Here is a 26,205-nt window from a genome sequence, read left to right as displayed (position 1 = left end):
TCCATACTTAGTTACTGTGTGCTTTAGAAACTTAGGGATTAGTATTTGGCTTTTTCCCTGAAATAAATATTTGGAAGCGTAATTATATTACAGTACATATTTCATATATTGCGACCCATCCTGAGATATTAATTTCATAGGCATAGAGTTTTTGGGGTTTTAAAGAATTAATTTAGGTTGAGAAATAATATACCGCTCCCAGTTTACCTGTGCTCTGTTCTGCAGCTACATAAACAATACAATCATTATCACACCAGTAAATCAAATTGTATTAATGCCTGTCAATCCGATCTCGAGAAAGAGTGCAGTATATTTTTCAATGATGTGACATGCTGCACATTTTCCATACAAAGACGCACTAAAACTGACAGTTGTGCACATTACTGTATTTTCTCCACAGACAAACTCCGTGCACAGAAAGTCGCGGCTGCCAAAACATTCTTCCCCACTGTTAGCTAACAACCTCCGTATCCTAGCTGAGGAGAGGCACACTTAGATCTAACTTAAATACTGAATGACTTAAATACTGAACTAATGCATGAAAATGCTTACGGACAGGAAGTAAACATGTTTGTTCTTATGTGACTGACACTAATTTTTGCTGGGAATGCAAATTATTTTGCTCATCAGTAACTATATTGCAATTCCAATTATTGTTTATCATCTAAATGCTCATTTTCAGGGTAACACTTCATGCTTAATAAGGAATCTTGCGGATACTTATATAATGTGTAATACTATGTGTCTCTCTGACATATAATGTATTCATTGCCATGCAGCCTAGACATCAGTTAAACAATTAAAAAAAATGAATACCCATTAATTAAGTCCATAATAAAAACGATTTCCAATCGGTTACTCCATATTTTCTCATTTGATATTTTTGTACAGTATGTAATGACTCTGGTACCCAAGACTATGAAATGGATTAAATTGTCTTGAATAATGGATAGATATGTAGATTTTTAAACATATGTTTCCTTTTATTTCATAATTTCTGTTAATTTTTGGCTGCTTTCTGGTTCTGTCAAGACACACCACCCACTCATCTCTCCAATGACCGCCGAAATGATGGCAGCCTTTATTTTCCATGAACTAGTAAAATAATAAAGTAGCACAAGTTTAAATTCTATTTTTATCTTCACTGGAAGCTATTCCTGTTCAAAAAGTATATGCCCTTGAGACTTTCAAATGCAAGACTTGTGATTCAGTGCATAATTTATTCATATTGGGTAGCATGGTGGCACAGTGGTAGCACTGCTGTCTCACAGTCAGGAGACCAGGTTTCACATTCAGGGTCCTCCCTGCGTGGAGTTTGCATGTCTTCACCGTGCCTACATGGGTTTCCTCCCACACTCCAAAGACATGCAAGTTAAGTGAATTGACAACGCTGAATTGTGACGATGCGGGCTCTGCTCCTTGGTCCATTCTGGCTTCTGGGAGCTCTTGAACCTGACACCGTCGGTAATGTAACCGGATCAGCTGGACAGTGAAGACATCAACGGCAAAGCTAGGGGATGGTGCAAAATGTGCAAAGTGCTTTTATTTAAAACAAAACCAAAAACAAACTGTTCAAAAACAAATGCAGTGCATAAAGTTCAATAAATAAATAATCCATTAAAAACAAGTGAAAAACTTGGAGGTTAAAATCACATAAATAGATCCATTTAAAACGAGGTTAAAACAATGGCTGGAAGCAGTCCTTTTAAAAACAAAGCCCGGTGCCTTCTTTTTACTGGTGACTCTCCTGCTTCTCCCATCCAGGCTATGCACCAGGGGAGTCACCCTACCTGCAGATGACCTTCTCTGTCTTCTGCTGGTCTGTTCGCCTTTCAGATCCCTGGCTCCTTTGGGGTCCACCAGAACGTGACTTGGGCTCCCCAGCGAACAGGGCGCTCACACTGGGGCTGTCCCAGACTCCCGCAGTCATATATGGCGAGACATCATCCTTGCGGTCACTCCCACTCCTCACTAACACACAGCGGGAGCGACCACTACCGACTGCTGCCGGGTGCCAGCCAAACATCGCAGTAGGGCTCACTGCCCAGCTGCCTTCTTTCTTACAGTGAGCCCACTCATTCGCTCCCTCACGCACGGGCTCCTTTGATTCCAGGTGCCTTCTTCTCTCTTAACTTCCGTTCACTTTCACTTTTTCTTTTCCTCCTTGTTTTTTTTCTCCCCTTCCGCCTCGCACTTCTACTATAGTATAATGGGGACGTGGTTCAGGTGTGGCGATTAGCAGTTCCTGGCATCAATTACGGATGCGGCTGATTCATCACCTGTGCACATAAGCAAGGACCGCCCACATCACGAAGCGTCCAGGAACTCTTCCGGCCACACTACCACACCCCCCTCTTTAAGCTGCGAGTGCGGATGTAATCTATTTAAAAACAGGGCTTTTTCATTTGAGCTGTGGACCTGTTATACCACATAAATTGGCCACAGCGTGTGCCTGTGTTCACCCTGTGATGGGTTGGCACCCTGTGCCAGGATTATTCCTACCTTGCACCCTAAGCTTGGTAGGTTAGGCTCCAGCTCTCCCATGACCCTCCTCAGGATTACGCAGGCTTAGAAAATAGTACGGTATTTATTCATATCATGCACCATGACTGCCATCAAGCAAGATTTGGCTTTACAGTGGTATAATTTTGAACAATTTTTCAAGAAACAATAACCACACAAAAACAGAAGTGAAAGTGAATAAGCAACAACAGCAAGCTTTCTGGTATGCTAAGCTGTATATTTACAGTCAGAAAACAAAATCAAGCAGGCCATTTTGTTTCTTTATTTCTGCTCACACGACTATTAGAAAGATATAGAATCTACCTCTTTTTAAGCAAACGAGAAAGCTTTAAAATGTTTTAGATTTCCTTCTCCCTGTTTATCACATGAATCTTATTTAATGATACACTTGTAGACCTCATTTGCATAAAATGAAAGCATCTTTTTTGACCGATATAAAGACTGCTTGATGAGAGACAGAGGAAAAATGCCTGGCGGAGCTCTTTGACAGTTAAGTATCCATTACCGCATTTCATTTCTTTTTTTGCTGAATTTGCTTAGTGGGTGCAGCCAGCCCACTGTGGGAATCGGCTGCCCTCACATGTTCTTATACCTATGACTCACTCCAAAGCAGTGCAGGTTACTTCACCCAAATTGCTGCCCACCGCCCTGCACTCTGGTTATTGTTGATTGGCATCAGAAGTAAAAGATACTCAAGAGGAACAAAATGCAGATCTCTCTTAAATCAAGTTAAAGAATATCAGTATTCAATAAACAGATTGATACTCACCTTGATACCATAAGATTCAAATTTTCTTTTGAAAACAGGATTTGCTTTTTCACTTACATTGGAAATGCTGGTGGAAAGTGATAATTCACACTAATGCTATAAAGCAATAGTATAATTGTTGCACATATTTAGCTGTACTTATCACATGGGAAAGACCACATAACATTCAAATTAAACCAATAAAATGTGTTATCAAGTAATATAGTATTTTCCATGGTACATAAATAAAATTTGAAATTCACCATCCTAAAAATTGCACCTCTATAAATTGCCCATCTGAAGTTCCTTTTTATATTTTATTTTTATACAACTTTGACTCATGGTGCATTTAACTTGTCCGTTTTCATCAACAGAAAAACACATTTAATGTCAAAGTGAAAAGAGTTTTCTGCAATGTGGTCTAAATTAATTACAAATGTAAACTCAAAATAGGGTGGCATGGTGGCACAGTGGTAGCACTGCTGCCTCACAGTTAGGAGTCCAGGGATCACTTCCTAGGTCCTCCCTGCGTGGAGTCTGCATGTTCTCCCTGTGTCTGCGTGGGTTTCCTCTGGGTGCTCCGGTTTCCTCCCACAGTCCAAAGACATGAAGGTTAGGTGTATTGGCGATCCTAAATTGTGCTTTGTGTGTGTGGGTTGGTGCCCTGCCTGGGGTTTGTTTCCTGCCTTGCGCCCTGTGATGGCTGGGATTGGCCCCAGCAGGCACCTGTGTTAGGATTCAGCAGGTTGGAAAATGGACGGATGGATAATGACTGACTGGAAAAATCATACATTTCTGTTTATTTCAGTGGTGAGCAATGTCAGCGTCTGTAGTTTTTTGTTCCAACCTAGTTGATGATTAGAAACCAATCCTTTCCAATAACAGATCTTTTTTTTAATTACATGGCTTAAATCTTAAAAATGATTTAAATTGATCATATATGGGGTGTGCCTGCGGTGGGCTGACGCCCTGCCCGGGTTTGTTTCCTGCCTTGCGCCCTGTGTTGGCTGGGATTGGCTCCAGTGGACCCCCATGACCCTGCAGTTTGGATACAGCAGGATGGATAAATGATGGATGGAACTCAAAATAATTAATGACATAAATGCCCCCCATTTTAATATGACACCTAAATCCTCACGTGGTTGTAGTATAAATGGTTAAAAAGTAATGCCAAAGCTAGGGACAAATCAAATGCCAAATGTTAGGTACTGTTTCCGTCAGGCCCAACCACACCTTGAGGGGGCTGTCAATGGGACCTCCTTCTAGAAGCTTTCATGACACTGAGACTGAGTGATGGCAGTGGAGGGCAGACTGAAGTACCTGGAATGCAATGCATACAAAAGTATGGACGTTGATCTGGATGAGCAGAAGAATGTGTTGTAATAGAATGTTTGGAAATGGTGGAAAATCCAAACAGACTTTTAAGAAAGTTGAACTTTGTAATCATTTGATAGACACCTGATGATCTTTATGAGTGAGAATACTTGAATACCAGACAAAAATATGTTAACATAAAATAATACCAAACCAAACACCAAACACAATCTCAGCTGAGAAGGAAGTAGAAGCCCAAAATCCTAATTGGGCTTGTCTATCCCTTGTCTAACCTAATGTCATAGATATTAGTGTCTCACATCCATATCTGAACCCACGACAGTGTGCTCTGCTTTGCTTTATAAAGAAATCCTGCATCACACCCACGTGACAAACAAACACAACTAACAACATCATGGTAGAGCCCTTTAGATCAGAACATACTGTAAAATGGTGCTCTGAGAATAGAAGGACCACACAAACAAAAATAACCTTAAATGTATGTAACAACGATTATACAAACAATAATGGATGGAAATTCCAGAAAAATCATTGTAGACTTGTGCAGAGATATTACTGGCAGGTTTATGAAAAAGTGGTCCAGAACTGGCAGGAAGAAAAGAGACACATTTAAGTGGACAAAAATAATGTAGAAGACTAAACCAAAAGGCAAGAACAAAACAGGCAACAACTTGAAATTGTAGAGCTGAGAAGAAACTTGATCAAAAACTTTCACAATGGCTACACTTCACAATACTAGTCCAGAGTGTCCTGGTCGGGTTCCCTTGTCTTGTTTCCCTCACATCACAAGATTACAGTACAATTAGTGCTGCCTAGGAACATACTGAGATGGGCAGGGACGGGGTCAGCTACACTAAAAAGGAGGACCCAGCGGCAGAGCTCCATCCTCATAGTCAAAAAAAAGCCAAAAGATCTACCCGTTGGCGTGCTCATGTAACTCAGGGTTCTGTAGTATACACATTTCATTGGCAAACCAGAAAATCTGCTTCTTTAAAATAAAAATGTTTCTTTAGCAAGGAAACCAAACAGTCTTATTGTTTTACAGCATAGTTGCCAGCCTACACATGGAAGATCAAACAAAATGTCTTCTAAACTTAAAAATGGAAAAGATTGGTCATGCAGCTTGAAAGAAATTAAACTATACACTTTAAAGCAAATTGAAACAATAAAAACAATTTAAAGAAAATCATGCAAATTACAAATATATTACATTTTTTTAACTTTATAGATATTGTGGCAGATGGCTGGGGACCCTACCCAGCTGGGACACCTAAACGGTCCACAGGAGGGACAATACCTCCCCTGTGCCATGAGTGGGCAGCTGCTCTGGTCTGCTTGAGGGCCACTGGAACAGAGCTGGGAAGCTCATCCCTGTGGGAGGATGTGGCAGCCTCCAGGGGTCGCCCGGACGTTTCTGGAACCCTGGATGGCAGCACTTCTGCCACACCAGGAAGTGCTGCCAGAAGAAATCACAGGGGCACCCAGAGTGCTTCCGAGTGTTCATCTGATGCTTCTGCCACACCAGGAAGTTTCATTGGACAGAGCACCTGGAGCCCTTCCGGGTAATTATAAAAGGGGTCGCCTCCCTCCAGTAGAAGAGCCGGAGTTGGGAGGAAGGAGATGGAGCTTGTGAGGAGGGGAGCAGAGGCGACAGAGAAAGAGAGAGAGAGAGAAAAGAGACAGATGGTGAAGAAGACATTGTGGTGCTGTTTAAAAATAAAACGTGTGTGTTTTGGACATTCTGGTGTCTGTCTGTCTGTGTCTGGGGGCTGGCTTTCCACAATATGTAAATTGATCAATTCGCATGTAACATTTAGTGACAAGCAAAACATGTAAGTATCAATTCACATACAGAAACCCCACGATAAATAAATACCAAAAAATATCTATAGTTATGCAAACGAAGGAGGAAATGGCACAGACGCTGACACTTGTAGTCCAAAAATGAGCGCAGTATTACACTTATAAACACTATAATGGTCAGCTGGGACCCTTCCCTAGTCGGCATGCCTGGAGACTGGAATGACCAGGAGACGACCCAATATCTCCCCAGAAACATAAGAGGGCGGCCACCCTGGTGGGTGTCAGGGCCAGGGGGCACCTGGACATTTATTAAGCCCTGGACAGCAGCATTTCCGCAACACCAGGTGGAAGACTATCATCAAGCAGCTGGAACACATCCGGCTACAATATAAAAGGGGCCGCTTAACTCAATTCAAGGAGCCGGAGTTGGGAAGTGGAGGACAGAGTTTGAGAGTGGAGGAATGAATGTGGCAGAGAAGAGAGAAAGAAAGAAAGACGGGACTGAGCGTAATCGGGGTGATTGCTGCACTGTGTTATGTAAAGGCTGAAAAGGAGAAAATAAACGTGTGTGTTGGAACTCCTGTGGTCGGTTTGTCTGTGTGTCTGTGTGCGTCAGGGCTCTTTAAATTCCACAACACATACATCTGCTTCAGCGTGAAAATCTGTATTCTGCACGTGGTTTGTCTGAATTGGAGTTTCTGATGTGTGTTTATTATTATCTACATATTAAATGCTGTTATTTCTGCATATTGTGCACTGAATTCATTTCTGGATGTTGCTGTATGCTGCTTGGAAATGTACACAGGACATTTAAATTTATGTAATCTAAAGTGTCATCAATGAGCCATGCTTAGATATAAGGGTACCATCATGAAAGGCTCTTCAATAAATATGAACCTTGTGGATTTTCTTTCATATTTGAAAGTGTTTTCATTGGATAACATTCATTTAATAAATTAGTGAATGGTAAAACATATAATACATTCAAATATCTTTATCAATGGAAGTTCTTGTACAGTCTCTTTAGTTCACAATAACCACATCTGACTTTAAACCATCAGGACTTTACCAAAGCCATTTGAGAATCTTTGCGGATGCTAAAGAGAGAATATTAAGAGCATTTTTGATAAGACTCCCAAAAGTTTCACTACACCTTGTCACATAAATAGTCACACAAGTAGAGAAACACAGTCGCTTTCATGCAGTAGAGCATTGATGTTTATTACTGCATAAAACACTACGTTTAATGCGACAGAGTCCTCGGTTCAAAGGCCTACCCTGGACTCTGATTGGTGTCTAGATGGTCTATTTCCTCTGAATACTTAAGTTAATTTGCAAATCTTAAACATGTACAGATGAAGTTGACTGCTGCCTCTAAAATGGTCCTTAATCAATGAGAGCGGGTTTGTGAGTCAGTTTAATATGTGACAGATTGGTGTTCCCACCAGGAATGGATCCTATCCTGTGCTTGAGGTACCCAAGATATAATCCAACGATAAAAAGAAACAAAACAAATGACTGAATCGTTCTTGTAAACAGGTACTTAATTGCCGATTAAGATATAGAAATGGAGCTGTTTGCAACTGTACACCTGACATATAGATAGATAGATAGATAGATAGATAGATAGATAGATAGATAGATAGATAGATAGATAGATAGATACCATATTTAAACCTTTAGGATTTTCATGCAATTTGTACAGAAGGGAATCTAAGTGAATAAAGTTGTCATGAATTCTTTAGCAGAAAGAATAGCCTAAAGGGAGAATATCAGTAAAATAACAAGGAAGTGGTGGGCTTTCAAAAAGAGAAAGCAGGGGAATGGCTGTAATGCAGGGAAGATTGCATCTTTGACAGGAATTCCAAATACCAAATAAAAATGAAATAAGATCTCAATTAGAGGTCAAATAATAATACCAATCTAATAGCCTTAGCCTAACTAGCAATGTAGTTTTTTGTTTATTTTGGATCTTTGCTTCAAGTTTGGGCTAAGTATAATGTGTGCCACTATCTTATATAGGCTACATTGCTGTCATGTTGTTGTCTAATCCCATGGCCCATAACCAACAAATAACAACATGGCAGGGCCAGAAGAAACAACATAGAAAATGGCAGAGTCTTTTAAGAAAACAACTGTAACGCATGTGTGCCTGGAGTACACGTTTCTAGCTCTGGTGAGGTAAGCAGATACACCCTAGGATGAGAGGGGCCACTGACACTAACAGTACCTTCTCTTTCCCCCGTAACGACACCTAGAGACTCTGCCCCTTCCAGCACTAATGATATAAAAGAGGGCTGCCCAGTTTGTTTCACTGTTTGACCTGCTTAAGGGATGGACAGAATTCCAACTCCACAGCCAAGAATAGCTATAAAGAAGAGCCTGTTAAGAGCCATATTTGTTTTCTTTTTTCATCACTGTGTGGCTACATTTTTTGTTGCAATTAAATGGGGTGACCTGTCCGGTGCCCCAACCTTTTGCATGCCTGGGATTGTCTACTTTACCAGCAATGTTGTAGAACCAATACAGGGATGATGTGGTGGCACCATAAACATGACAATAAAAATAGATAATAAAACTTCCAATAATAATATGTCTTAAACAAGATAAAACAATTTACAAGGACGCCACATAAGTTCTTAACAAAGAGAATTGCCAGTAACCTTAACTTCAGCAAAACCAACCAACTTTCACTACACCAAAGGTCCTTACTGTCCGGCCACTATTCAGGGAGTGGGTGTTGACGTGGTGCAATACAGCAAGTACTTGGGGGTCCACATCATCATCAATGACAGTCTGGATTGGTTGTGTAACACAAAGAAACTATATTTGAAAGAACAGAGCAAGCTTGTTTTTCTTATTAGACTGCCGTCCTTTAATGAAGGTAGAGTTCTACATATTCTACATGATCTACAGTTCTGTGATGGCCAGTGCAATTTTCTACGCTATGGTGTGGTGAACCTTTAACAGCATTTCAAGAGAGGCCCACTCAATCAACACACTGATTAAAAATAAACACTCAGGTATGGGATGCACTCTGGACCCGTTGGAGGTAGTAGTGGAGGCGAGAATGAAGACAAGAACATGAAAAAACTGCTGCACATCCTCACACGGAGCATCAAGAAATGCTACTGGGACCCCTTTATACCTTCGGCAATATGCCACCATAATGCTTCACTGTGACTGCTCTTTTCTCTTTTGTCAGAAGTTTTCTTATTTTTTGTAATCTGGGTGGGAGTTGTGTTTTTTTTTTAATAATATTTCTTGTGCATTTGTAAAACCATGAACTTTTGCTCTTGGGACAAATGCAATTCTATCTATCTATCTATCTATCTATCTATCTATCTATCTATCTATCTATCTATCTATCTATCTATGTGTTTTTAACTGTTAACACTGTCTGGTATGTATCTACAAAAATGGGCATAAGTGCATGAGAATTTTGTTTTCATGACCACTTTGAACAGATGAAATATCATCAGATTATTTTAAGCTTTATCTCCATGTTGGCCTATTTAAAAAAACAACTATATGTCACTGAAATTACATATTTGGGCATTCCCACCAGCTATGACAGGACTGTAACACAAGATACCAAATGACTGTATACAAAAGGTCTGCATTTGTATTCGTTATGTATCACACGTGGTAAAGAAAATTGCTTTTGTGTTTAAGTGCGTTGAGCAAAATGTAAAGGATATTAATTTATGGCAACCCTTAGTATTAATTATTTCTTAATGTACACTTCAATTACTCAGTGATTAGATTAGATCAGTTCTTTATTGTCACATACACTGTGAAAGCATAATGAACTTCCCGTGTGGGGACAGGGAAGTATATACAGAGAATAAGACAATAAGAAATTAGGATGAGCTAAAATAAATAAACACAATAAATAAGAGTAGCAGAGCAATTACCTAATGTACATAGTGAAAACCAGAAAAGACATATAGATTGTATTAAACCGTAGTGGGGAAAAAGAAAAAGTGCAGTTGGCAGTACACATGTAACATGTAGTAACATACAGTAGAACTGGACATAAACCGGCAGGTAGGTACAGTACAGGGTAGGTAAAATCAGATTACTGAGAGACTATTGTGCAGTCTAGCATTATTGAATAAGCAGTATGGAAACACAGATGGATTGTTATCGGGTCTTCCTCACAAATGCAAGAACCATCGTCCACAAATTAGACAATCTAGAATTACTGATAGCTGCAAACTTTGATGTTTGTGAATATTGTGTGATGATCATTATGGAAACTTGGCTGCACTCACTTATTCTAAACACCACAGGTCAGCTGGCAGGCCGTACCATTTACCACTTTGACTGGAGCAGAAACTCAGGCAAAAAAAAGGTTTTGGTATTTGTGTGTAAATAAACAATGACTGGTGTACAAACAGTGGGATTTTATACACACACAACTCTCCTGATTTGCAAGCATTAACAGTTTTATGCAGACCTTCCTATCTGCCTAGGGAGCTGACTGCAGTGATTGTTACTGCTGCTTATGGCCCTCCTAATGCTAACATTAGTTCAGCTCTTGCCTGCCAGCATGATATGATCCCAGACATCAACAGGATTATCCTGATGGTGTGCACACGGTGGCTGGTGATTTTAATCAAGCAAGCCTAAAGACTGTACTCCCCAAATATTTGCAATATGTACAGTGCTGCACCAGGAGGAAGAACTCACTGGACTGTGTATATTCCAACCTAAAGCATGCTTACAAAATCCTACCTCTCCCTCATCTGGGCTTGTCTGGCCATCACTCACTGCTCCTCATTCCAGCATACACTCCCCTCTGGAGAAAAATCAAGCCAATCATAAAAACTATCAAACCATGACCCGAGGGACCCCTCTCACAGCTGTAGAACTGTTTTGAAAAAACAGAATGGTCCATATTTGATAAATTAGACTTAGTGGCACACACAGAAGCTGTACTAGGCTATACTAAGTTCTACATTAATATGGTTACAATGGATAAACACATACGGGTATACCCCGAACCAAAAACTGTGGGTGACCAGTGAATATCATTATCTGTTGAGAACCCGAGATATTGCCTTTGTGCCAAAGGACAGGGCCCAGTACAGTGCAGCAAGAGCAAATCTAAGGAGAGGTATCAAAACTGCTAAGTTGACCTAGAAGAGTAATGTAGAGGACAATCTGACAGACAATAATCCATGGAAGGGGAGGCAGGGATTACAACAAATCATCAACAACAAATGCAGTATACATTTGCCGATCTGTGTTGTTGCCTCATTGACAGAGGAAATCTTTTCTTTGCCGGCTTTGAGACAAAGTGGTTTCACACAGACACTCTGCCCCCGCTTACGCCCAACTGTGACATGCTGCCTTTTAATGAATTTCAAGTGAGACGGGTGCTCAAGACAGTGAATCCAAGGAAAGCTGCTGGACCAGACGGCATATTTGACATAGTACTTGGCATAATACTTAAAGCTTGTGCAGAGCAGTTGGTAGAAGTCCTTACTTACTAAGTAATTTCATCTGTCACTGATGCAGATCACCATTCCCCCTGTCTTAAGTCAGTTATTATCAGCCCTGTCCTTAAATAGTCAGTTACCAATAACCTTAATGACTATAGACCAATTGTATTGATGTCAACAGTCATGAAATATTTTGGAAGACTTATTGCTCAGCACGTTAAAGCCAACCTCCCTCTCACCTTTGACCCTCACCACTTTGCTTATAGATCAAATAGATGCACAGAAGACGCCATCAATACAGCCCTCCATACAGTGATGAGCCATCTGGATCACTCAGGGACCTATGTAAGGATGCTATTTGTCAATTATAACTTGGTGTTTAATACAATCCTCCCAAGCATACTAATCGATAAGCTGTACTTTTCCCCATCTTTGGACAAAGGATTTCCTTACTGACCTCCAAAAAACTGTTAGAATGTTCACATTTAGCACCAGCTCCCCTCAGGGCTGTGTGCTGAGCCCACTGCTCTATGCCTTGTACACTTATGACTGTGCATCTAATTACTCCAGCAACACTATCATCAAGTTCTCTGATAACTCCACAGTGATAGGTCTAATAACTGGTGACAAAGAGTCAGCATACAGGGATGAGGTATATAAGATGTCAGTGTTGTGCACCAGGAACAATCTCTCACTAAACACCAACAAAACTAAAGAGACTGTCATTGACTTCAGGAGGCATAGAGTAGAGTCATCTCCTCTATTCATTAATGGGGACCTGGTGAAGAAGATCACCTCCTTTATGTTCCTGGGAATTTACATTTCTGAGGACCTTCAAACACTCTGACAGTGGTCAAAAATTCCCATCAGTGACTGCATTTCCTGAGACCTCTGGAAAGTGGAAATGGCGGGGAAGCTGCTGTTGACCTTCTACCGCATAACCACTGAGGGTGTTTTAGCATACTGTGTCTCAACATGGTATGCTGGCTGTACAGCAGCAGACAGGAAAACTCTGCAGTGGGTAATATCCACAACAGACAAAATTATTGCCTACTCTCTGCCCTCAATGAAAGATATCTCCAGTCCCCAATGCCTCGCAGAACCAGGAAAATCATTTAAAGACCCTTCTCATTCAGGCCACTTACTGTTCGCATTTGGCAGGCGGTACTAGAGCATTAAAAGTAAAACAAAAAGATTCACAGATAATTTTTATTCCTTGGGCCATCAGAATGTTAAATTCTAAAATCTAAAATTAAAATTGTTTGGATTTTTTTCTTGTATATATGATGATTACTTTACTGGATAATAATTTCCATTTATTTATGTTATGTGTTTATTTGTCATAGGATGTGTGCTTTTTATATTGCAGTAAAACCTAGATTATCCTCAGGGGTTGGGACCGAGGCTGTGACGGATAAGAGAAAAGATGGATAACAGAACAACTACTTTAAAAATGATATACAGTACATTAGATTAGCGAATAGTCATATTTACTTACAAAACAAAAATATTTTAACAAAATATAATAGCATTAGCAAAATTAATTAATTCATATAATATTCTAATGACCCGTGTAATAAGCAAATACAACTCAAAGGTACTAGAGTTTTCTAGGTGTTACTTGGAGTCTTTGTTCCACTAACAAATGGCGCCCTGTCTTATACGCTGTTATCTGGGTTGTGGAGCACACTTCCAAAATAATAAAAGAAAGCTTTCCCCACCAATCAGTTTATCTCCTGCCACTTACATTCTTTTTTTTCTTAATACCACAAACAGTCCTGCTTATTGTCTCCTGATTCCCTACTTAAAACTTCCTTTCGCCACACCCTGCGTTTCCTCCTAAATTCTCCTGTCACTCATCTCCTAAAAGATGTGTCCGCCCCTTACAGAACAGAAGCTCTTCACCCAGTCCCATCACTTACAGCATTCATTCTACCCTTTCTGCTCTCGTACAGCGCATCACAAGCTGCCTGCACATCACAATACTGTATATTAACAAAACATGACAGAATTTAAAAAGAAAAATACAATGCAGAGAAACACTAGCATTAATACAGTGGGGTTTTCCATTTTGTTGCCTTCACGCTTTATATCATTCACTGCTGTTCTTCCTACTCTGTAAATTGAAGAAAGACTTCAAAGAGAGTTATTCCAATGTGCAAATACTGCACGGCAGCAGTAGTACAGTAATAAGTGGACGCTGGCGTGTTAACGGAGACTGACGGTTAAATGAATGATGGATAATCAAGGTTTTACTGTATTTGTTAGTCATTGTTTGTTGTAGTTGTACCATTTATAGATGTAGGTTTTACAATTTCATTGTACTGGTACAATAACAATAAAGGCTTCCTTCCTACTACTATTATTATAGCAGACTTACTATGTGAGACAAGCAAGCCTAATGGTAAGTACACACATTGTGAGGGCATCTGGATGTGTGAGATTGGCAAGTAATGGACTGCCTAACGCCTGGTGGTCCTGGAACAGCTGCTGATGGCTTTCCTTCTAACTGTGCATTGTATTGGTGTAATTGATGAATGGATTGCTTATTGTTTGTTTATTTTTCTACTCGATGAGGGAGGGGTCTCTTTATTGGGATTGAAAACACCTTGAAGAATTATTCTAGAAAACCACCACCCCCCATAGTCTATCACAATTCATGTGTACATCTTGCCTGAAGAAGGGGCCTGAGTTGCCCCCAAAGCTTGCATATTTTTATCTTTTTAGTTAGCCAATAAAAGGTGTCATTTTGCTTAACTTCTTGCTTTTTTATCTTCCGCTTCTTTTTCTTTCCTCTGCCTGCTCTTAGATGACCTTTCTCACACTTATGTTATGTCCTTATCCCTCTCCACTTCCTTTCCTGCATGATAATACTCTTAATTCCATTCCATTATAAGCAACTGTAACAGACTCTGAGGGCTGGTAAACAAGTAGAGATGACATTGCGGATTTATTTTTAGATCAGCTACACTTAATTACTAAATCAGATGCACTGCACAGATGTATGAAAAATGTATGACCACATCAAAATACATCCTGTTTCTCATGATGTTGCAATGTTACTGTCACTGTTCCCTCAAAAGACTAGTAAGCCTCAATCACAGATGTGATTGAAAAGGTCAGAGTGTGTTTTCTAATTTCATTTTTGTTTAATGTGTTTACTTTATAATTATTTATTTATAGAAGCAACAAATGTTTTTTACATACCTTCCATGCATTACATTTATGCTGCAATATTCATTTCTAGTATGTTGTTTGCTTTTACGTTTTCAACAGTCCTACACTACAACATCATTGTCTTGACTAAAAGAAACCAGCAGCAGTGAAAGTCGGTGTGACAAAAAGCTCCACTCAAGTGCTCTTGGTGTTCTTTGAGTTGTAGTGTGATTCGGTGGCTTCCAGTTGCCTAGCAACAGGTAAAGTATATGTGGCAGATGTGGGTTCCAAGAGAGATTAATAGCATTTTTTTCCTCAAAGCCAAGAGGATTTTCGTTATGAGATTCCCTACAGCTACATGAATGGGTTGATGGCTGACACTGTTCTGTACTGCCCAAGACATGAGTTACAATATACAGTACATCTGCATATGAAAAAAATCACAGACTTGTACACAGAATTTCTGAATTCTGCTTTGTACCATTTGAAATCAGTTAAAGCCTGGCTAACTTAAGTAGTGGTAGACATTTATTTTAAATATAATAGGGTGCTTCGCCCCCTGCTTACTTTGCTTGTCAACCCCTTTTCATGCAAAGCGCTATGCGCCGTTGTGAAGAGGGAGGCTGAACGCACCCCAAGAATATGCGGCCACTCCTCTGAAACCCATCTTCAACGGTGATACAATGGGAATCAAATAACAGTTGTTTTTTTTACCTCCTCTTTGCTCGATCAGCTGCTGGATTGCTGCTGCTCCCGTGCTGCGTGATCTGCATTTCGTGCGGCGTTTCAAACATTTTAAAGTCACTGCCTTGTCTCTCTCCTCCCCCAGAAATCATCAAACACTATTCAATCTGTTTCCGCTGTTCCGTTATTTCACAGAGTAATATTTTCCGTTTGTTTGAGCTAATGTGAGGTTTACTCTAATTTTCTTGAGACTTTCGAATTTTCCAACCTCCATTATCTCCAACCTGCTCTGCATGTGTTTCACGGGACTTGCTTTCAAAGGTTGTAAGTATGACTTGACTTGCCCATCTCGCGGGACATGAAAGTGTCTCTCTTGCATATGAAAAAAATCACACTTACATACATAATTTCTGAATTCTGCTTTGTACCACTTGAAATCAATTAAAGCCTGTCTAACTTCAGTAGTGGTAGACATTTATTTTAAATATACTGTGTTTGCAAAAAGAATGCTCCGTATCCACACAGGTCAACTTACATTAAGTTTAAGCTATAGTTCTATAAAATGGAGCTACAGTACATATTTGATTATATTTTTGTTTATAATGGCACCAGAGAGTGGTAATATGTTTAACATTAGCTGAATATGCAAGTAAGAACTTGACTGTACTCTGCAAATGTGACAATTCTACATTTACGTCAAGCTATTAAAACAGAAAATGATTTTGTACATTTGTCAGTATTTAATGCTCACAGAACCACAGGTACAGGCTTTTCTAAAGATTGATTGTTGTAAATATGTATTATTATTATCATTATTACTTATTCAATATATATATATATATACACTGTATATATGTGTATATATATATATATACTGTATATATATTTATATGTAGAGAGAGAGAGAGAGATAAACAAAAGATGGCGCTCTAATGGAACTTTTCATTTGATAAGGTCTCTCACGATAATTTCTGCATCAGACTAAGAGAAGGCGGTGTTCAAGGTATGGCGTATAGATGGGTGCAGAATTGGCTAAAACAGAGGAAACAGAGGGTTATGGTGCAAGGAACCTCATAAGAAGTGGGTGATGTTGAGATTGGTGTCTCTAAGGGGTAAGTGCCTTAAGACCGACAGAGGGTTTATAAGTAATGAACAGAGGTTGGGACAGCTGTACAAATTGTTTGCTTCAGCATGCAAGGCTTAATTTACTTTAATCTTTACAGAACAGACTCTAGGTTGTAGCCTATTAGTTGTTCCCTGAAGAAGGTCCATTTTTAATATTCTGAAATTTCCTTTTTTGCAACATTTTTGCTAACCTAGACTTTTTCTGTAAACAACAACAACATGTATTTATATAGTACATTTTCATACAATTAAATTAAATTAATGCAATTAATTATTTAATTAAATTAATTATTAAAAACAATAAATTAATAAATTAATTAAAGTTAAGTGTAATCAGTTTCACTTTCATAAATCATGAAGATGTTTACATGTTTAGATGTACATGCAAACTATGGATTGACCTGTTTTGTTCAGACTATATCAGTTATTTCTGATTCAGCTTCTGTCTCTCCAGGGCCCACTGTAGTCATTGAAAGGCCAGTATAAGCAGCAACTCAGGTTGAGTGGGTATCAGTGGGATGGGGCTCTAAGAAGTCAAAATTTCGTTTCTCAGCAGTCCTTGACTCTTCCTATCACAGTTGCCTCTGGTGAGAGAAGGTTTTCATATTTAAAGCTGATTAGATCTGACTTGAGAGGTTTTCAGCCCTACCTATAGTTTCATTACGGCGTAGTGTTTGAGGGTCTTTGGTCCTGGAGGACATAGTGGCTGCATTTGCTGTAGCTAAAGCCCGCAAATATGGATTCTGAAAGTTACAGTAATACCTTTTTCTTCCTCTGGTCACTTAATTTCTAGGCCAATATGCCTAAAACAGTCTGTTAAACCTGCCACCCACTCCTGCCTGCCCAAATGCATGTGCCAGCCTGCTTGCTGTCTTTCTTCCTGTGCAAGTTTCTCCCATTTCTGGAGGTTTCTGATAGGACTTCTCTTTGCCAGCCACCATTTTGATAGTTCTCTGTTTCATACAACTTGTTCAGTGAGTTACCTCTTCAAAGTTTAATGCAAACTCCTGAGACAAAACTCCTTCTTGGGAGAATATTTACTTACTTAGTTTGTTTTTAACTGGTTTATGTATTATTCAATGTAAATACCCTCTATAGGTTATTTAGAAAAGCCTTGCTTTAATTGCATTTCCCTTAGCTCTTTTTACTTCTCATTAACAGTAAACAAGCCACTTAACAGTAAGCGATGGCACCTGCAGCTGTAAGAGTTTTTAACATTTTTTGTATTCACACCAAGAAGGCAAACTGATTAATGTTAGTTTTAACAATGTCACCAGCTACGTTAAGCAATAAGAACACCTATTCCTCTATCCATTATTTAGAATCATTTACTATAATCTGAGCAGATCCACAAAATGCTATTTACAAATGCTAAGTAGAAGTAGCATAAAGTAGTTGTACAACATTAATAAAAAAATGTAAAAAAAAAATTGAACATGTAGTTTGACTGGAACCATTGTGGAGGCTTCACTGAGTGCTTCTAAACTTTCCATAAATACTTTTATTCATCTATCTATGATTTTATGAACACAATAACTGCAATTCCACAAACACATTCGACACAAGGGAGGAACCATCCATGGTCAGGATTATCTCACTCATGCACTCACTCTGACAAGGCCAGTGAAGAATTACCTTCTATGTATTTTGATTCCTGCCACAACAAAGTAAGAAAAGGTGATCAGGCCTTAAAAAGGACAAAATAAAAAAGCCAGTCCTGCTCTGACTTCAAGTCTGGGCCCACTGTATTGACCTCATTAGAAAAGGCCTACTTTTAACTCAAACCAAAAATACTGTAACACCAGACCTCTGAGGAGATCACACAGGTGAGGTCCATGTAGCAGCTGGGTGAGTGGGGTGGAGCTGTGACCAATGAGTGACATAAAACGGGACCAGGACAGCTACCTAGAGACTACCTCGAAGAGCGTCTGTGAAGGAAAGACTACGTGATTGGTACTGCACTGCCAGACAGTGGCTCACTTCCGAAGCCTTTTGATTATTGGCCGAGGCGGCTCTCGTGGCCATACAATGGGAGTTTGAGACAGCGATTTAGCATCCAGCAGGACGTACATTAAAGAAAGCATTTAACAATTACTGGTGTCTATTCAACAGTCTTCCTTGCCATTGGGTTGTTACATTGGTGTCAGCAGTGGGATCATGTCAGGCCGGATTATTGATGCTGTAGCTCCCGTGTTAAGGCATTCACCACCCGGCCACCAATCCATATGCAAAGATGGCAGTAATGACCGATTCCAAATTGTCCTATGGCTGCCAGCATCCATGCTTGAGTGGTTCTCTGAGCTCTTACTGAACCTAACGCTGCCCCCCCTGGCATTGGGCCCATTACGTTTCCTGCCTTCCTCGCTTTGTCAAAGTTTCTACTTTATGCCCGACATGAATAATTTCTTTATGTGGCAGGGGGTGTCAGCATAATGTTGTCTGCCTGGGGAATGAAAAGAGGTTCTTTGCCACCAAAAAGAACAAAATAAGAAAGCCAGTCCTGCTTTGATTTCAGATTTGGGCTCATTAGAAAAGACCTAACTATAACTCAAATGACAGGCTTGCAGCCTGCACAGACCCAAAAACTCCATTTAAGGACAACAGGGAGTGCCATGTAAAGCAAACAAAAAAAAAATCTAGTTCAAAGGACAAAAAACAGATTTCTTACTATTTAAATAATTTATTCAAAAGAAATAAAAAGTAAGGTGGGAAAAATCATCAATAATAGGTTGTGCCTAAAAAAAAACTATCTACCGTAGGCTGGCACCCTGCCTGGGATTTGATCCTGCCTTGCATCCTGTGTTGGCTGGGATTGTCTCCAGCAGACCCCCATGACCCTGTAGTTAGAATATAGTTGGTTGGAAAATGACTGACCGACTGACAAAGAAATTCAATACAGAGTCCACACAAAATTACCAGTAAATCTCAACAAGACAAACAGAAATCTGATGTGTTTCCAGTATTAAATCATATAATTTTACATTCATTCCCAGCTGCATGATCAGGTGGACTCCCCTCTTTTGGCTCTACATAAAGGGGACAGGGCAGACAACTAACAAATCTAGATGAATTACAAATATAACGATTACAAAATAATCAACAAACACAGTGTACAAAGAAAATTGTAATATTACACAAAGACAAAACAAAACCAAAAACAGTATTCATAACAAATATACAAAAGTGTATTTAAAAAACAACAAGTTTAAACAAATAAAAAATTAACCTACAGTGTATCCGGAAAGTATTTACAGCGCATCACTTTTTCCACATTTTGTTATGTTACAGCCTTATTCCCAAATGGATTAAATTAATTTTTTTCCTCATTCTACACACAACACCCCATAATGACAACGTGAAAAAAGTTTACTTGAGGTTTTTGCAAATTTATTAAAAATAAAAAAACTGAGAAATCACATCTACATAAATATTCACAGCCTTTGCTCAATACTTTGTTGATGCACCTTTGGCAGCAATTACAGTCTCAAGTCTTTTTGAATATGAAGCCACAAGCTTGGCACATCTATCCTTGGCCAGTTTCTCCCATTCCTCTTTGTAGCACCTCTCAAGCTCCATCAGGTTGGATGGGAAGCGTCGGTGCACGGTCATTTTAAGATCTCTTCAGAGATGTACAATCGATTCAAGTCTGGGCCACTCAAAGACATTCACAGCGTTGTCCTGAAGCCACTCCTTTGATATCTTGGCTGTGTGCTTAGGGTCATGTCCTGCTGAAAGATGAACCATCACCCCAGTCTGAGGTCAAGAGCGCTCTGGAGCAGGTTTTCATCCAGGATGTCTCTGTACATTACTGCAGTCATCTTTCCCTTTATCCTGACTAGTCTCCCAGTTCCTGCCACTGAAAAACATCCCCACAGCATGATGCTGCCACCACCATGCTTCACTGTAGGGATGGTATTGGCCTGGTGATGAGTGGTGCCTGGTTTCCTCCAAACGTGACGACTGGCATTCACACCAAAGAGTTCAATCTTTGTCTCATCACACCAGAGAATTTTGTTTCTCATGGTCTGAGAGTCCTTCAGGTGCCTTTTGGCAAATTCGAGGCGGGCTGCCATGTGCCATTTACTAAGGAGTGGTTTCCGTCTGGCCACTCTGCCATACAGGCCTGATTGGTGGATTGCTGCAGAGATGGTTGTTCTTCTGGAAGGTTATCCTCTCTCCACAGAGGACCTCTGGAGTTCTGACAGAGTGACCATCGGGTTCTTGGTCACCTCCCTGACTAAGGCCCTTCTCCCCCGATCGCTCAGTTTAGATGGCCGGCCAGCTCTAGGAAGAGTCTTGGTGGTTTCAAACTTCTTCTACTTACGGATGATGGAGGCCACTGTGCTTATTGGGACTTTCAAAGCAGCAGAAATTTTTCTGTAACCTTCCCCAGATTTGTGCCTCGAGACAATCCTGTCTTGGAGGTCTATAGACAATTCCTTTGACTTCATGCTTGGTTTGTGCTCTGACATGAACTGTCAACTGTGGGACCTTATATAGACAGGTGTGTGCCTTTCCAAATCATGTCCAATCAACTGAATTTACCACAGGTGGACTCCAATTAAGCTTCAGAAACATCTCAAGGATGATCAGGGGAAACAGGAGGCACCTGAGCTCAATTTTGAACTTCATGGCAAAGGCTGTGAATACTTATGTACATGTGCTTTCTCAATTTTTTTATTTTTAATAAATTTGCAAAAATCTCAATTAAACTTTTTTCACGTTGTCAATATGGGGTGTTGTGTGTAGAATTCTGAGGAAAAAAATGAATTTAATCAATTTTGGAATAAAGCTGTAACATAACAAAATGTGGAAAAAGTGAGGCGCTGTGAATACTTTCCGGATGCACTGTATCTAAAACATAACAGCATGTCTTTCAGAGAGGGGAGGAAAGGAGTAATGCTTGAAGGAAACTTATATAGACATGAGGAGCATGCTTAAACTCTAAATAAATGGTGGCTGAAAATCTTCTGATGTAATGAGACACCAGTGCCATCCACCATGCCACCCACAATAAGTAATTCAAAAATTATACACAGTCATTTGATTGTATAAGCCTGGGCTTGTTTTGATAAATCATTAAAGACTTTCTGTGGTGTCATTTCAGCTGTGCTTCCACTTTCAAAAGTGTTTATATATTTCCAAGCAGCTCCTGCAGGAAGCATAACTTTCATCTTTCCTTGTCAGGAACACAAATCTGAAAAATGTACTGTGCATACTTTATTTGAATGTTGGTTTTTGATTTTTTGTATTTTTCAGTGAGTACTAGCTGCCATTTGGTTATGACAGGTGTGAAGCAGGCAATGTGGTGTACGCCTGTGCAGCTTGTAATGTTGGAACAATTGCACTGCTCAAGGAAAGCAGAATATACAGCAAAGTGTCCAAAGTTTGACTAAACAAAGGAAACACTTTAAGAGAGATTTAGCACTTTAACAACCAACAAAATTAGTATATTAGGAAAAAGAATTTATTGGTTGACTTGTGTTCTCTTTGTGATTTTTTTCCTGTTATGAATATGAGTAGTTTGTTAAATTTCCACAGGCTTAATACATTTTGCTTTTGGTACTTTAATTTTTTACTCAGGTTTTCAACAATGTACAATTCAATTTCACTTTAATTTTTTCACATTCACTATGCTTTTTAGCTTGTTATTTTATTCACTATATTTTGAAATTACCATGATGACATTTTCTTTCTTAGTGGGCCACTACAGATTGTTGTCAGGGGACACAGCATGAGACATTAACTGCTTGTGGATATTTAACCTGGCACTGCGTGAGTATCGTCTTCAAAGTTTTCAGATAATCTAAAACAAAATCTTAGTGAGAAGTGCTTTCATTTGTACAGTTTTGAATACTTCTGGCTAGTTACTGAAGACTCTGATTTTTGGTTTATATTCTTGATTCTGATGCCTGATTATCTTTTCTGACCTTACTTGTTTTTTGGGTAATGGTTTCATCTTCTGGTCCTATACTGCTTTACAGGTACCTGCAAATTTCCATCCTGTGGCAATACAATACCATGATGAAAGAATAATAATGATTACCCTTTACGGATCACTAGATGTACCCACTATGCAACTGCTAGCTCCTAAAACAAGAACATGTTATGCTTACTACTTATGTGCCTTTCCAACTCATTCATGGTTTTTATTTAGTCAGCTCCTCTCTTTCCACTCTCATATCTTTAACTTTGTTATCCATCTCTTTTTTTGGCTTTGCCCAATTAGGAGCAATAAAATTTCTCATTGAATCTCATCTAAATATTTCTTGTTTTCCCATTTAATGTCCCAGACCCTGGCTGAATAACAGTAATTTTTTCCCAATTTGCCAATGGCTCCAAATAATTTCCCAAAAGACGTACAGTACTGTATCCTCAGAAGACAGTTCTTCAAATCATTAAACATTTAAAGTCCTACTTCAACCCTGTTTTTATTGAAGGGTCAAACAAAGATTGTAGGCCACTACTGTATTACAGGCAGACAAAATAAATATAACTTTCCAGGATCCACAGTCCAAACCAAGTCTGACAAAGTCAATCTAATATGGTGTTTGGTATGGAAAAAGCACTATGTAAAATAAAGCTTGCTTTGGGGTAATCTCGCTTTTATTAATTTCGCTATCACTACCCATCATTTATGAAGTGACCCATTCAGATTTAATTTTAATTTAATCATATCTGTCTGTATTTTATGCTAACAGTATTGTCTACCACATTTATACCAAAGAACCATGAATTCTGACAGAGTTTGCTTGCTCCTGGATTTTTCTGCTTTCCTCTTCTCCAGTTCCAACTAGTCATAGTGTGATTTCCCTCAAATTTCTAAATGTTGTCTTTTTTCCCCATACTGTTGAGTAAATCTCACTGGTGTATTTACCCTGCAATGGACTGGTGCCCAGTCCAGGGCTGTTTCTTGCCTGGCACCCTGTGCGGGTGGCATATCCTCTAACCCCTGTGTCTTTGAACTGATCTAAGGAGCAATGAGAATGGTCTGTCCTGCTATTGTCTGTACATTTAAGAGGTTCTGTGTGCTTTTATATATATATATATATATATATATATATATACATATATATATATATATATATATATATATATATATATATACAGTATATACAGTACACACACACATGGAAACACTGCATGATTTCATATTTTTTCTTTTATCATTTATTTATGAATATTTGTGAGTACTTTGAACTTGTCTTCCAGAAGGAGCGCTATATAAGAGCAGAACTTAGCTGCAAATGCATGCAATTATGGGTAATTGTCTACACTTTCTTTATTATTCTCCTAAATTCAACAATTTGCTTGTAATTACTGTCACTTACTTCAAGCATGTGTCAGAATTCTGACATTTATAGACAAAAAAAAGTTTTTAAAGCTTAGGTAAAAATATCACTAAAATGTTATATAATTCAGAGAAAATAAATGGATAAATGTTTCTGCAAAAAAACATTTATTTCTTGGTAAAGTTGGCCTGCACAAAATGCAGAAAATTCAACAGTTCACCGATCAGAACTTTGTAACTCTTGTCCTTATGTGGTGTCACGCACGAGCGCATGGGTAGCAGCTTAAGGACCTGACGCACAACGTGACAAGTTGTGCCAGGAGACAATGGCGGAGTACTAACGTCACAATCTCTCTCTCTCTGTAGAAAAGACAAACCACCGCCGCCATAATCCTCCCCGGACAACTCCTCAAAATGCAACACTTCTGGGTCCCTTTCTCTCCTCTGGTCCCCATCTGATGACGTCAACCAACCATCTACCACCACATTTTCCCAGCATCCCACTCTCTTAATTTTCGGTCCGACTCCTTAAAATGTCTGTCTACCCGCCCTTCAACGTCTGATGATTTCTATGAAACATTTGACCCATTTTTTGTTATAGTATATGGGTCCACAAACCCCAAAACTTGATGACAGTGTGTTTATCTTTATTACAGTGGATAAACTATTGTTACAAGCTTACCTGGAGCCCTTCTATGGCCAGTTTGAGGATGGTTGGGGTTAACTTGGACGCTTGTTTGAAAGAAAAGTTGCTCCAGTCTATTATTAATATGAAACCATTGATCTGTAGTTCAGGGTCTTCAATGAGGACTTCCAAAGAGAGTAGAATTGCCCGCAGGATATCAACGAAGGAGTTCCTGGGAAGACAGACAAAGAGCACTATGGTGAGATCACCGCAGTACATAATAAATATGTGTGAATTATAGCAGATTCTGTGACAGTCTGGGTTAGCAGCAGCTGCCATGACCCTCTTGAACAGAAAACTGCTGATATCCATGACTGGGATGAGCTGGGCAATGAGGACACCGAACTAGCAAGTGTTGGTACAAACATACAGAGTGGTTTTACATACACAACAACTATGAGTTTAAAAAATGCAAAAGTGCAGTACATCTTGAATAAATAAGTCAATAAATATTCACTAAACAGTGTTAAAACCACAATAAAAATAATCTAATGAATAATTGAAATCTAACTTGGAAAGGTAAACTCTCACACGCTCCTCTTTCTGTCTCTGTTTCTGGTCCTTGTCAGGACCCAAGGGTATCTCACTAATGTACTGTAGTCCGCCACATCCCTCCATCAGTACCTGTGGATCTGAACTGACACTGTGTCACTGCAGTCCGTGAAGCTGCCATCTCCATCAGTGTCCACAGCTCCTCCCGGACGCTGCCACATCCTTAATCCTGCTCCTGGAGTCTCTTTCACCGCCTTACCAGCTATGCCTTTTTAAATAATCGGCCAACGAGAGTCCCTCTGCCTTCCAGAGCTCTTCTAGCCCAATGCCATACTCCCTAAAGTCTGCTCAGCAGTTTGATGCTGCCCAATTCATCCTTCCCCATTTACCTTTCCTACACCCCACCGATCACTTTGGCTTTCACATTTGCTTTGGTTTGGTTTCATTTTTTCTCTCACCCCTGCACTTGCCCCATTCCCTTTTATCCTCAACACCACACCTCACCGCAATCAGCTGGTGCCCCCCACTTGCTGTATTGATGTTGGCTGGCAATCATTAATTAAAGCTGTCACATGCTCACTCCTCTGTAGTAACACATGCTACAGTGCTGTGTGCCACCACTCAAAGGATTAAGCAATTAAAACCAATTAGTATCTCTCCTGCACTTTTTTTATCTAAACTGAAACTCTCCCACTTACAAATGCATTCCATGCTTTCCAAACATTCAGGTCAGAAAAAGTATTTATGGATGGATGCTTCCCAAAGATGTGTGTGTGTTATTTGGCGAGTGTAAATTATTCTTGTAGGAGTGATTTTGATATGCAAATGAGAATATGTTGTCAAAGACTGGTGCCCTGGCCAAAGACACTTCCTACCATGTACCCAGGATCCAGCAGTGCCCAGACAGACATGA

At 39.6% G+C, this 26,205-nt stretch overlaps 1 protein-coding gene across 1 annotated transcript in view; it reads right to left on the bottom strand.

The window, feature by feature from the left end:
- The window catches only part of LOC120530249 (clavesin-1), a 194,665-nt gene that overhangs the window by 94,108 nt on the left and 74,352 nt on the right, over positions 1-26,205 (bottom strand). The window contains exon 3 of the mRNA XM_039754570.1: positions 24,798-24,972. Coding sequence (XP_039610504.1) covers positions 24,798-24,972 — 175 coding nt within the window. The remainder of the gene's footprint in view (positions 1-24,797; positions 24,973-26,205) is intronic.

This window comes from Polypterus senegalus, chromosome 5 (assembly GCF_016835505.1).
Source record: "Polypterus senegalus isolate Bchr_013 chromosome 5, ASM1683550v1, whole genome shotgun sequence".
Taxonomy (NCBI): Eukaryota; Metazoa; Chordata; class Cladistia; order Polypteriformes; family Polypteridae; genus Polypterus; species Polypterus senegalus.
The sequence above is the reverse complement of the archived record's forward strand: the minus strand, read 5'-3'. Positions and strand labels throughout refer to the sequence as shown.